At 39.8% G+C, this 14,467-nt stretch overlaps 1 protein-coding gene across 1 annotated transcript; it reads left to right on the top strand.

Annotated features, from left to right (window-relative positions):
- Positions 1 to 1,934: 1,934 nt before the first annotated feature.
- Positions 1,935 to 8,102, top strand: LOC120442058 (zinc finger protein 239-like). Its single transcript, XM_039617803.1, has 3 exons — positions 1,935 to 2,031; positions 5,972 to 6,503; positions 7,975 to 8,102. Exons 1-3 carry the CDS (start codon positions 2,014 to 2,016, stop codon positions 8,100 to 8,102), a joined length of 678 nt encoding a protein of 225 aa, XP_039473737.1. The 5' UTR covers positions 1,935 to 2,013.
- Positions 8,103 to 14,467: the final 6,365 nt, after the last annotated feature.

Here is a 14,467-nt window from a genome sequence, read left to right as displayed (position 1 = left end):
TGTCTTCATAGAGACAGAATGCCATAGAATTACAGGCAGTTTGAATGCCTGTAATTATCAGGCTGTACTCAAGCCCATTAATTAAATCTAAAAACTGTGCTGTGACTCCAAACCCAAGTACCCTCCTGGGAAATTATGGCTAATGTCACACTTGGATCTGCTGATAGAGAAGTGAGTCAGTGTAACCTTTATTAAATCAGGCAAAACAACACATACTTACTTACTGTGGCGGACTGCAGAAAGCAAAACCTCTCAAAGAAATGGGGGTAAGGGTAAGCTGAAGCCATCTGATGTTTATGTTCATGAATATAACACACTGACACAGTTTGACTTTGTTTTTGTTGTTTATTAAAATACTTTTAAATCTCTCGTTTTAGTTTAAGAACCATCTAGTCCAGCAGGTGGCGGTAATGCACCTTAAAGCTCTAACCGCCAAAGAAAAACCCCAAAGAAGAAGAAGCCGCAGAGTTCCCGCTTCATTGCGTTTGTGTTTTAGTTTATTTTTCTTCCTAATCTGAAGCACTAAGGTAACTTTGATCTGAGTTTGGTCAATCTTGAATTTAGCTCCTGAGTGAAGTTTTCTGTTGCTCTCCTCGGTCTCTGTTGTCAGATATTTGCTAACCTGTTGAAAGAAAAAGCCTCTACATCAAGTCAAGCTGCTATAAACTAATTTACAAGAAGATATCAACAAATGCTAATGAAACACTGAGAAGAAAAATGAAGAAAGCTTTTATATTAACTAAGTGTAATCAGAGTTTCTATTATTTTATTAGTCTGTTACTAAGCGCTAGTTAGCATCTCTTTGTCACTGTGTGGCACCTGCACAGTTTATGAATGCAGCGTGCTATCCAAGCTAGCTAGCTAGCACCATCCTTCATCCATATAAGGTCACTTCCGGCTCCAAAAAATCCCAACATGTTGGCGGTAAAAGTGCTATAATGAAATCCATTTATGAGAAATGCAAAAATAAATGTATTCCAGGCTAAAACACAGCTGCCTTTGTCTTATCAGCGCAAAGTTGTGTCGGCCCACAGGGCATTTGATTGTAAAAACTGGCCTCACTCTGAGACGCCCATTATTAGAATCATTTCAAAGATGATTTGATATATTCTGATCAGTATTCAGTAAATGAGCCTGATTAACTGGTAGCAAAATAATAATGATAGGCCAGAGATACCAGAGATGCATTTTTAAAACAAATACAGCCTCAAATCCTAAGAGGGGATCTGTGTTCTTATCACATTTAAATATACTGCAGATTTTTTAAAGCTCCAAACAAAACTGAAATGGAGGAACAAAGATAAATAGAAAAGAATAGAATAGTCTTTTATTGTCTTTGCACATATTCAACTAAATTGTGGGTGCTCCACACCAACTGTGCATGGAAAACAATATAAATAGTAAGACAGTAAGAATAAATAACATATAAGAGGAGTATATACAAAGAGGAGGAAGGCACACATTAGAGGACAGGTGGACAGAATGCTTGAAAGTAGTGCAATGGACTTGATACAAGTATAGAATCGGAGTGTGACTGAGTGATGAGGGTTACTCGGATCATGGCTCAGATTTCTAAACCCACTCAGATAGGATAATCTTCCACGGCACACCTGATCATTTCTCACGGCACACGTATATGCCGCGGCACAGTGGTTGGGAAACACTGTACTCGTTTATGCAGCTCCATTGATTGTTTTTTTTTTTGTTTGTTCATGGCCAGGGCCATTTTTAAAGAGGAATTGCTCTCCTGGTACTGGTGTGCCATACTGCTAAATTTGATATCGGTGTTCAAACCTTTTGTGTCTGTTTTAAACAAGTTGCCCACCCAGGGAAGCTAAAATTTGTTGTTTGTGCTCTCAGATGAACATATGAGACACTTTGGCTCTTCAGTGCAGTGTGGAGCCTAACAAAGTTCTGTTTTGTGTCCCAGCTGATCAGCAGGAGGAGAAGAGTCTCAGCAGCAGGGGAACATTTAAGCTACTTTCACTCAGCTCAGCCACTGCAGAGAAAACAATGAGTTCGACACAGAAGGTGACAGATACTATTGTTAAGAAGTACTCCATTAACCCTTTAAGGCCTATTGGAGCAGGAACGCTCCGTTTTGCGTAACAATTTTAAAATCCTGGTAGAACTGCACTTAAGCTAGCGCAATTATTTTATTTAGGAGGAGTTGTACTTACATCTTATGCCATCAGCTTGCCCTAGGTCACAGTTTTCTTCCACATTTGCAAAAACTGCAGCAAAAAACATAACATACCAGAAACACGCTTTGCCGATCCGATCAGCTGTTCATAACACTTCCTACATTAGAATAGATGTCAGCGAAAACTATCACATGTCCAACTTTACCTGCCAAAACCTGCCTTCAGGGATACCTATACTGATGTTTTTAAAAGTCATGTTTGACTTTGTTTCCTTATTGTTTCTGGGATGCTTAGAACTCAAATTGCACTGCTGGAAATAGTTTATTTTGATGCACATGTTGTTTGTTTTGCAAGTTTGCATTATAATATTTATTTTTATTTTTCCTGCAGTATATAAAAATCTCAAAAATACTCAAAACAAATTTCCTGTGGTTGGAAACAATGTGCAACTTTTTGCATTTACAGTTTTGAGGATAAACCTCTGAAATTTCTCTAAGTAGAAATATGTGTAAAACAGAACAAAAACAATTTTACATTTGTTTTATTTTATTGCAGTTTTTTTGTCCTTTATGTAGTTACTATGGACTTAGTGCATAGATATTATTAAAATTTGGGATATAATGGTAATATTGATGTATAGTAGAGCTGGGCGATAGAACGATAACGATATGTATTATGTAAATAACTTTTTCTCGATAGAAAATGAAACTATTGCGATAGACCTCATCTCTCTCTCTCTTCCTCTCTTATAAAAAATGAATAGCCAATACAAATTAAGCAGCACAGAACCGAACCAATCACAGCCATGGCGTCACGTCACGTAACTTGTTACATACAGCTCAAGTGCCAAGCCGCACATGTGTATTTGTTTGGGAAGCAGCCAGCTGAAGTGCGGCCGGGTAATGGAGGAAATGAGTGTGCCAACTAGAGAAAAATCAACCGAGAGGTTACCGAAGAGAACACAGATGACGGTTCCAATGCCGGAGAGATTGTCAAAAGGAAAGGCCGGAGAAGTTCCGTAGTGTGGAGGTATTTCGGCTATTTGAAGTCTGACAAAAACAGAGTAACGCACACTGTAAATTGTGCCGAAAGCAAGTTTTCACAAAGTCTGGAAATACAACAAACCTTTTTTATCACCTGAAGCAGTGCCACCCACTAGAGCACGCTCAATCTCTGACTGAAAGCGCTAATTCGTCGTCGAAAACAACCAGGGGAATCCCTGCGAAGCAGCAACAGTCAATTGAGTCGGCTTTCTCCGGCGTCTTACCATATGACAAAAAAGCTAAGAGACATAACAACATAACGAATGCCATAGCTTTCTGTCTTGCTAAAGACATGCTACCAATAAACACGGTCGACAATGAAGGATTCAAGCAGCTAATTAAGGTAATGGATCCTCGTTACCAACTCCTTGGACATAAACATTTCTCTCAGACAGCGCTTCCAAAGCAATATTAAATAAGTTAGTCAATTTTGTCTCTTCTTCTGTAAAATAAACTAAGATTTATTTTTAGAATTAATATTTTGTTTCTAAGTGGAACTGACAATTTAGTAGTCTGTTTTGTTTGTTTGTTTTGAAACTTAAATGCTTTAGCGGCTACCTTTTGTGTAGTTTGTACTATTTGCCTTTATTTTGCCTAAACTAAAGCCTCATTTTAAGTACATCTGCCCTGTTGAACTTATTATGGGAAATAAATATTTAAATCAAAACAAGCTGCTGATTATTTCACATTTTACTTGTGAGCAATGGCACATTTAAATCTTACAAATATAGTTATTTGGCTTATATCGTGATATATATTGTTATCGCCTGAAATGAAAAAAGCATATCGTGATATGAAAAAATCTTATATCGCCCAGCTCTAATGTATAGCAACTTGAAATGCTCCCAAAAATGGCATTAACGGCATGTAAAAATATAAAGATAAGCACTGACAAACTGGGTTCTATGGTAGGTGTTAAAGGGTTAAAAGCTGAAGTACTGATATATATTTTATGCAAAACTAACTGAACCTTGTGCTATATTAATGTAATGTAATAATCATGTAATAATACAATGCCTACATTGTAGAGGGTGACTTTGCCTCTAAAGAGGAAAATGGGCAGGCAAGAGGTTAAAGTGGGATTCAGCAGGTGGGGAACCCTAAAATGAGCTGTAGTGGCTCAGTGTGGGGAAGAGAGTCACAGCTCACAATCATTTCTATTGAGTCGATTTTCTTATTGTACAGGCTGTGATCAGCTGACCTGCTGCTCTTTGCGATGTACACAACTGAATTCAGCCAGATGTCTGCAGATGTTTCATGAGTTGTCCTGGCTGATTTCCATCCTCTACACCAGGGGTGTCAAACTCAATTGCACAGGGGGCCAAAACTCAAGGCACACTTTAGGTTGCGGGCCAAACAAGTTAAACATTTATTGAACACACTAAAACCATGTTTTTTAAACATAAATATGAATAAAAAACAGACAGGAATATTATTCCAGAATAAATGAACTTTAAAAAAAAAAAATCAACTTTAACTTTAAATGTTTTGATCTTCATAAAAATATATCCTGTCAAAATTATGCAAGTTAGAAATATGAACATGCTGCCAAAAACCCCAGAAAAAATAAATGAAAACATACACAAGGTTCGAGCCACATGTAGACGGAGCTGGGGCATTGCTGCAGGAATGGAACTAATAAACTGTGCGGGCCATTCAGTGTCATACTTTGCCTTGAGTGTACCATTAAACTGCAGCTCCATCTGAATCTGCACAGGTGCAGTTTCCACGTAAATGGGTTTGAAGCAGCTCGAAACTCTCTTTTGTGCTTCACAGTCACCAAAGTGCCGTATGCGAACTCAGTGCGCTCAGTTTATCAGCAAAGTGCGCCGACTTGGTTCAACATTACTTAACAGGGAAAGTGAGGCAAGTTGCACTGGTGCATTTGTGACAGCTTCACTTGAAATGTCTTCACCGCATCATACATGTCCATGAACTGACAGATTTCCTTGCTGAGCTCAAAAACTCTTATTGAGAACTTTTCCCCAACTCAGCCGATGGACCTCTGTATGATAAGGAATGTCAGCAAACTCTGAATCTATTTCCCACATAGAAGGATGAAATTGATGGTGATTTAAACCTTTAGCTCAGATAAAATTTACGGTTTGCGTTACGGTGATCGTTACATGCTCCGTTTTAGGACTTTACCACATAGCCTGGTGTATAATGCAGGATTGGATTTCATGAGTTACTGTTTAGGCTCAAATCAATTTGATCTTTGATGCCCGCAGTGATGAAATAACTCCCCTCAAATGCCTTAAACCAGAACAAGGCTGTTTTGAAAATGTAAGGAGTAGAAAATACAGATATATATTGTGTTAATGTAACGAGTAAAAGTAAAAAAAACCCTCGGGTTACAGTCAGACGCTGACATCATCCTTCACTGAACCAAGCTAGTAACTGTTACATTTGATTTATTATTATTGAATATATTTGTCAATTATAGAAATATATAATAGGAAACAGCAACAGGAAATATAAAAAAGTGCAGACCTGGTAAACATTTATTACTATTCTGAGTGTGTTAGCATTAATATTTGTGTAAAAGCAGGAGGGATGGGCATGATTTTAGAGTGTTTAAACAATGATTAATTATCTTTAACACCAGGTTGGATGTAATGTGTTACTACTACCAGTAGGTGGGGATAAGAGACCTTTAAGGTGTTTGGTGCCACACTCCACCTTCAGGTTTAAAACTAGTGTTAATGGAGGAAGTTTAAAGCTTCAGTTTGTTCAATGAATGCATTTCACTCACTGCCTCTGTTTGTATCTCTGTCACTGCAGGACCAACATGGACCGAGAAGTCAGCGCTCTCAGGAGGCCGACAAACCTCACAGAAGAAAGAGAGAGAAAAAATACACCTGTGACAAGTGTGGGAAGGATTTTACGAGGAAGTCTGAACTAAAACAACATCAGCTCATCCACACTGGAGAGAGACCGTTCAGCTGTGACTTGTGTGGAAAGTCGTTTTCCTGGAAGAATGCCCTAAAAAGACACCAAATCGTCCACAGTGGAGTTAAAGCTTACAGCTGTGATCAGTGTGGCAGAGCTTTTACTCGAAGTAGCAACTTACAGAGACATCTAGTTACCCACTCTGGAATGAAGGCATACAGCTGTGACATCTGTGGAAAAACTTTCAGCCAGCTATGGTACCGAAATATACACCTACGCATTCACTCCGGACAAGATGTGTACTGGTGTGATCAGTGTGGCAAATACTTTACAACAGACGCACAGTTACAAAGCCGCATGTTTACCCACACTGAGGAGAGACCTTATCAATGCGACCTGTGTGAGAAGACTTTTAAAGCTTCGAGTCACCTGAGACGACACCAACAGATCCACACCAGAAAGAGACTCTACAAGTGCAGTTACTGTGAGGTATGTATTTTTATTTTTATCTTGTAAGTTCAGTCTGACTGTTTGGAACAAGTCTGCTCATTAAATTGTGTTAGCATGTTAGCACTTCTACTGCACCGAAGAGTAGCTCTGAGCCATTATTCAGAGTTTCATTTCACTTATGATTTTTGTTTACACGATCATGAAAAACTAAAAATGCTGAAAATTGATATGTTGCTGTTATTTAATCTTCAGGCAGCTTCGTGGTATATCATGGTGTTGTTATTTCTGCATAAATGGCCTTTGGTTTACAGCAGCTCATTCCTCTGTCAGGTGTAAATGGAAAAAAATAAAACATAAATTAAGTACAAAACCAAACCATTCAGTAATCTTCTCTTATGGTTAACAAAGTTGTATCGTTACATAATGGTATTGTAGTATTATAGCTGTAGTATCATTGCTTCATTATAGCTTTAGTACTTTTAAACATTAGTGTTAAAATACCCGTTTAATGTTATAATTGCAGTGTCATTGGGGGTAATAGTGTTTTTCTTCTATCCCAGTCAGCTGAGTGTTATAACTGCACAATTACAGTGTTATTAATGCAGTAATAAATTAGTATTATTGCAGTGTTACAGTAGTTTACCACGGGTACCCTAAAAACAGTAGTGTGGTAGTACTTAAGTGTAAGTCAGATGTTACTGTAATATTAAATAAGTATTACTGTAGTATTACGGTGGTAGTATTGTAGTTATTGTAGCCCAGTAAACTGAGTGTGTTAATCGAAACAGTAAAATGTAATTGGGACGTCTGCAGAGATGCTTTTTATTTCAGGCGATGTTCAGGATAAAAGTGTTGAAGGACTGACTTACACTGTCTTTGTGTCTTTGTTTAGAAGCAGAGCGACACAGATGGATCCACTTCTCAACCCTGTCATCGCTGTGGTGGTGGGAAAGACTTTCGTTGTGACATCTGTGGAAAAACTTTCAGTCAGCAAGCCGGCCTAAAAATAAATCAACGTAAACACACTGGAGACAAACTGAAATACTGCAAAGAATGTGGGCGAAGCTTCCCCACATCAGGTGACTTAAAACGACATGAACTCTTTCACAGTGGGGTCAAAAAGCACCTCTGTGATCAGTGTGGGTCATCCTTCACCACCGCATTTCACCTTAAAACACACAAACGAGTCCACACAGGAGAGAAACCATACAAGTGCAGACACTGTGACAAAAGCTTCTCACAGTCAGGTAGTCGTAACAAGCATGAACGTACACACATGGAAGGAAACTACAGCTGTGAGCAGTGTGACAAGAGTTTCAGTAATCTCAGTTCATACTCTGCACACAAACGATCCCACGTTACTAATAAACTGTTTCACTGTTACCAATGTGTTAAAACATTCACTTCATTATCTGCTCTGTGCAAACATCAGCGTGATCACGCAGGGCTGAAATCGTTCCCATCACAGGACGACAGCGAATCTGAAGAGAGAGAAACATCCTCTTCTGGTTTCAGAGTCCAACTTAAAACCCTGGAGATCAGGCTCCACAGAGTTCAGATCGGCTCTCCTTAAAGTTCAAATGAGGCTATGAATCAAAATGTTCCTGTAGTTCAATTTTAATCTTTATAAATTGTTCTTCGGTAGTGTTTGTGTTCAGTGGTTACCTTCTTTTCTTTTCTTTTTTTTTTCAGTGGCTGGATGAAAAATCAGTTTCCTGTTGTTTAAGTTTTTATTGAATGTATTTTGTTAAAGTTCTTTTTGAGTTCTTTTTCTTTAACTTCTTAAATAAAGTTTTAAAAAAAAAGTTAAATAAAGAATTGTTTGAACGACAAATATTTTGAGCCATGATGTCATTTCCTGTATTTCAGAGTAAAGACTGAAGTGACAAATGGAAACATGTTTACAGTCATGGAATAAACACCGATGGGTCACATGTAGGAAGTACTATTGCTGACCTGATAGACTCGACCTTGTTTACAAAGAAAGAAAGGAACCGATTACATGTGTCAGCAGAGGCTTCTGGGTTGTTTAGAGTAGAGCTGATAGTGTTAAAGAGAACACGGGGTTTATGACAATTTAACAAAATGATCTGAGAAAAATATCTGTTTCTCTCATTTTCACTGTATCCTGATCAAATTTCCAACATTCTTTTAACATTTCAAAAGAAACCTGCAAATTGTCTTTCTTCCACTTTCACTCTGCTCTCCTACACTGATGCCTGACTGCTCGGGTGGATTCATTTAACCAGGACTGAGGAACACATTTTGTGTGCCTGGTTTTTAATGTGTTCACAGTGTTTAGGATCTGAGTACAGGTTTCCTGGAACTGCAAAACCAGCTCATCTGGGGTGGGCCCAATAAGTAATCTCAGGGTCGGTAAGGATTTTCTTTATAAATGTGGAGGAGAAGAGAGCAGTGGCGGGGTGGGCGCGAGCTTTAAACTCATGCACAAGAGAAACAGGTTTGTGAGGAGAGAAAACTGAATCCCGCATTTCCAAATATAAAACAGATAAACCATATGATAACACCAGGTCAAGAGTGTGCTCCTGCTGGTGTGTAGGGCCTTCTACAGACTGTACAAGGTCAAAACACTGAATAAGATTTAAAAACTCCTGAACAAGCAGCAACAGACATGAATATTAAAATCACCAACTATTATAATCTGATCCTGTTTCGCACAATTTCAAAAAAAAACATCTAAAGTCATTTAAAAATCTTTGTTAAACTTAGGCGCTGATAGATTACTGCACACACAACCAGTTGAGAGCGTCCCAGTTCAAATATGAGAAGTTCAAAGCTGGAGGGGAAACCAGTACATGGAGTTGTTTGCAGTGAAATTTTTTTTTCTTAAAAACAGTCAGTATTCCTCCTCCTCTACCTGATCTCCTTGAAGCATTAAGAAATGAGCAGTCAGAGGGTAACAGTTCAGAAATAATGCTAGGCTCACCAACTCTCATCTGTGTCTCAGTCACAAACAGGAGATCCAATCCACTGGAAGAAAAAAGTCATTTATAAAACCACACATTCATCAGAGCCATCCTTGTTGGAGCTGGAGCCTGGGCAGACGTTGTCTGTGTAGCCCACGTTATTGGGCGCAAATTCAAAAAGTTTATTCCACGACCCCTGTTACGCCCCAGTCTAGGGGTACAGGAACATAACATAAGGGTTAGAAAGGAAGTGACCCCGCCCTGGCCCCCAAAACCTCACCCAGAAGCCAATTTCTTAAGTGAAAGGTGATTTATTGTCTAAACTGAAGCTGAACTCTGGGGTGAACAAAGGCCAAAATTACAAACAAAAGCCTATGTGAAACAAAAACCAAACAAAAGACAAATGCTACACCTAACTCTCTAACGGAAATAAACAGGTGAAAACAGTACAAGAAAATAATAAGGCAGCTCACCCCTTCTGCTTCAGTGCCTATTTACAATGTACTATTTCCAAGTGAAAATGTATCCACACACTATGTACAAAGCTCAGTAGGTCTCAAGAATCACACAGACAAACGTCACAGAGTTTGGAGGCCAAGGATGGGTCTGCTGCTGTCAGTTGCTGCCGCTGACAACTACTGGTGAGGGATCTTTTAAAACAGCCACCTGATGAGGGGACCAATCAGCCGCCGCCAGCTCTCCAATCAGGAAGGACCTGTAGATTCTTAAAGACACAGACAGAAACAAATTCTAGACGGCCAGGGCCGTAACACCCCCAAGATGCAAGAACAGTGGCTAGAGGCACTGAAAGGCTTTTCTAACAGTTCCTGTTGAATGACAGAAGAACCATAAAGGTTGCTGGACTGCATGATGGCCTTAGCCTTCCTGTTAAAGGAGGAACCAGTTAGAAGCGATTTTCAAAAGAAATTTATTTTCTTTCACGCATCACCAACTGAACCTTTTATGTAAACGTTTCAAGTTCCAGCCTAACCTCATTTAATTTTGCTTACCAAGTACTTTTTAACCCTAACCCTAACCCCTTCCAACCCTGCTCCTTTATCTGGGCTTGGACTGGCAAAAGTGGCCCGAAATTGGCACTCTGGTGGAGTTACTTGTGTGTGAGAGTGTGTGTTTATAATTAGTTTTAAACCTTGTGATCCACGAAACAGCATAACAGTAAAAAAAAAGAACTGACTGCATTACAGTCAGTGCTGGAGCAGCGGCTTCGCTCATGCGCAATTCATTTGCCGTTTGGACGCATAGGTGTGAACGTCTCCTGCCCTAATAGCAGCTGGGGGAGGACTATCCTCCACCCGTGAGCACTTTGGCATGGGTGAGGTGCCCACGGCAGCTCCGCTGCTTTTTGCGAGTAAGAGCTCATAGTGTTAAAAATAAGTGAGTGACATTACTGAAGAAAAGTCACTGGTTACAGTAGTTTTGAATAAATACATGGGATGATCCGTGATTTGGGGAAATTATGGCAACAGTAGTGTTTTTAATGATTTGGGGAAATAAACGGCACACTGGTGTCTGTGGTGTTGGATGCATTATTACTCCTATGGCTTACAGTTGCTTGCAAATGTGAAGTTGTATTAACTTATAGATCTTGTTTTCTAGGATGCAGGCTCCAGGTGAAGCTAGAAGTTAAACAGACTTAACATGAAAACCACACCATCTCCTTTCTCTTTGGCTCTTGGAGAAGGCGGTCACACTTTTCTCTCTCCTCTCTCCCTTGTCTTCCCTGCTTAGCCTCTTGTGTCCTTGTCTAGTCTCGTGTATTTTTGTATTACTTTTCCCTGGAACACTCTATCACAGTCTGTTCTCTAAAACCTAAAAGAGGAATTATGGATTTGATCAACTGGTCCCTGAATGCAATTGACACCCTTTTCTCAACGAGAAGCCTGGGCTCGGGTGAGCCTGAGTGTCCTGGAGATACTTTCCCTGCCGGATACATGATGGACGGGTGGCATAACTGGAGGGTCGTGTGCCTGGTGGGACTGTCGATCAAAGACGCTGAAGATATCTACTAGTGGTGCAACAGATCAAAAATCTCACGGTTCGGATCGGATCACGGTTTTAAGTCACGGATCGGATCAATTTTCGGTTGCCCTGGAGGTCCACCCATTTGTAGTAGTTAGGGCAACAGAAGATGCCGCTAGTGTTGACCATAACTATCGCTTGACAGACCCACCACGCACACTATACACATACTTTTTTCTTCTTTTCGAATCTTCGGATCACGTGCGTGCCAAACCGTGGAGTGGGATCGGTTCGGATTACGGATCAACCGTGATCCGCTGCACCATGTTAAGGTTCAAATGTTGAGAGAGGAATCCAAAATAACCACAGATCCAGGCGTGTACAATTTAGACGTCATTTTAATGAACACATGTGTGAGTCCGAACGCTGTGCAGATTTCAGCGTCGAACTAACCTTACAATAATTAGACAAAGGTTTTATATGAGTAAGACAACAAAGCCCCCTCTTTTGCAAAAACAGACACAATACAGCTTACGTCAGCCTAAACCACAAAATGTTCCTGCTAACTTTTAACATATTTTAAAATACATCATGTCTCATCTCCATCCCGGTGTCGCACCATGAGCGCCTCCTTATCTCCCCGAACATCAGGTGCACTTCCTGTAAGCATCTGACAATACGCCGGCACAATTTGCACTTGCAGCAAAAATACATCTTCACTTCTTCCTTACCAAAATAGATCTACTATGGTGTGTATGTGTGTGTGCGTGCACGTGCGGGGGCGCGTGCATGCTGTGTACTGCGTACGTGTCGTGACCTCTCTCACTATATGTGTCTGTATGTGTGTGTATGTCTCGTCTGTCTGTACGCAGATGCTCTCTGCACCTTAGTTGACCTCAACTCAAGCAACCAGGCTAAGGCCATCCTTACATATAATAACCTAACTGGAACTATATATGTAATCTACTGAATAAATGTTTTAATCAAAAGCCTCTACTAAAAGTTTCATATCCTACTCACAGTACTTGCATTCAGAGTCTGCTTTCAGTTTCACTTCTGCAAAAGCATGTAACTTCAAAAACATGTACTTCCTGTCGCTGCAGTCTACACAGAAACATTTAAGATTATTATATAGGAGCATTGAAAAACATTTCAAATTATAGATTCAACTCCACGGTTTGAAGTGGTTCTTCTTGGACCTGTAATAAAGACTAATATAATACCAATATATTTGAACATCTGAATGCATCTGAATGCAACATCACTCTCAATAATGAAATGTTAATGATGATTATAGAAATAGCAGCAAATAATAGCAGTAAAATATTCCTACTCCTCTCAACCACTAATATCTACCTATTCGGAACCATGATAACAGGGTTCTTGCTGATCGGAGCTGGCTTGGCCCTGGCTTATCGAAGATTAAAGAAAGCGGAATCAGCTGTTCAAAACCCCACAAGGCTGCCCGCTGGGATTGACACGATGGGACGAGTCGTGAGTTCTCAAAATGGGCTCATGGATAAAATCTTGGAGAAGCTTGCGGCTGCTGTGAACACTCAGAATTAGACCTCTGAGCGCAATGTGGATTACATCTTGGAGAAGCTCACTGCGGTCGTGAGTTCTCAGAATCGGCTCTTTGAGCACAAGAATGACAACATCACGGAGCGTAAGTTTGATAACATCATGGAGAAGCTCACGGCTCTCCAACGGGAGATTGAGAGACCAGTGTCGGACTGTTAGAGCAGCTTTGAAATTCACATGAGTTGTTCGCACTAAAGTAAAAACCACCATCACTTCATGCGGCTACCACTTCGGCGCCAGCTGTGGTCTCAAGGCTGGAGCTGAACAAAAACACCCTGATAACAGAGCCATGTCACTGCAACCAGGGCTGGAAAAGAAAGGTGGGCTTTGGTCCACTGTCTTCCATACAAAGGATGTTTGAAACACTGTCATTGACTGCAGCCATGCAGATAAGTAAGTGGTTGCAGTCAATAACAGTGTAGTGTACATCTGTATTGTTTTAAAATAAGTTTGACACACCACAGCTAAAGTGTAGCTTTTAATTACTGTCACCTGCTACAGTGTAACTAAGAATACAAAGTGATACATTCAAATTTCTGGGGTCAACATGAAGAGCTTAATTCCTTTCTTGCTCAGTGTGGTACTTAATGGATTGAAAAGAAAAAAGATGGCACCCTTGTAGTTCACACAAGGGTTGTAGTGATGATTCAGGGTTTTAATTTGTAAGGTTTTAATTTTGAGCCATCATAAATGTTAAAACAGGAAATATACTATTTAACCTATGTGAAGCCAAAGCTAATATAGCTGTTTATATATAGCTACTTATAATTTTAAGAGGTACAAACGCCAATGAGTAGACCTCCCAGAATGGGAACAGCGCTCAGTCATAGTTGTTCACAACTATGACTGAGAAGAATCTGCCTGTGTACAGCAGCAGGCTGCCTTCCTAGAATTTGGATATCCCCTGTGCGCTTGTCTCTGCATTGTGTGCATTACCTCTCTTGGAAAATTAAAACTACAGCAGCTTTTTATGCTTTTTTTCATTCACTATCAACTTACACCAAAGGTCTACTCTGAAGAAGATTCTTCAAAACATTCAACAGAGGCACCAATCTTTCTAGGAGTTGAAATCCCAGCAAATTCACCACTAAGTCAGACTGTACAATTCAGAAAATAAAAGAGCTACACCTCAGACTCTACAGGCTTCAGTTAGCATGTTAAATGTTAAAGTTCAGTCAGAAAAAGACTGAACAAAAACAGCCTTAGTTGAGCCATTAACTAAAGTGACAAACATTGCTCTAAATAATACTCCCCTAATCCAAGTAGTCACCCAAACCTGGATGTGGATTTGGAGGTCTGAGGACCATCTCACACATTTATTTAGAATAAAACAGTTTTTTTGTTTGTGTCGTGGAGGATGTCAACATAATGTGTACAAGTACCCAGTAAACATCAGTGCAGACAGCTGTCCATAAAAAAATCGCAGCGTTACAAATTCTATATTTGACCT

Source organism: Oreochromis aureus, linkage group 9 (assembly GCF_013358895.1).
Source record: "Oreochromis aureus strain Israel breed Guangdong linkage group 9, ZZ_aureus, whole genome shotgun sequence".
Taxonomy (NCBI): domain Eukaryota; kingdom Metazoa; phylum Chordata; class Actinopteri; order Cichliformes; family Cichlidae; genus Oreochromis; species Oreochromis aureus.
This window is presented reverse-complemented; position numbering and strand designations above follow the sequence as displayed.

Bases quoted from the DNA above. Each gene is read 5' to 3' on its own strand.
- LOC120442058 (XM_039617803.1), top strand. The intron at 6,504-7,974 runs GTCACCTGAGAC...GTGATCACGCAG, and splicing joins GAAGACTTTTAAAGCTTCGA to GGCTGAAATCGTTCCCATCA.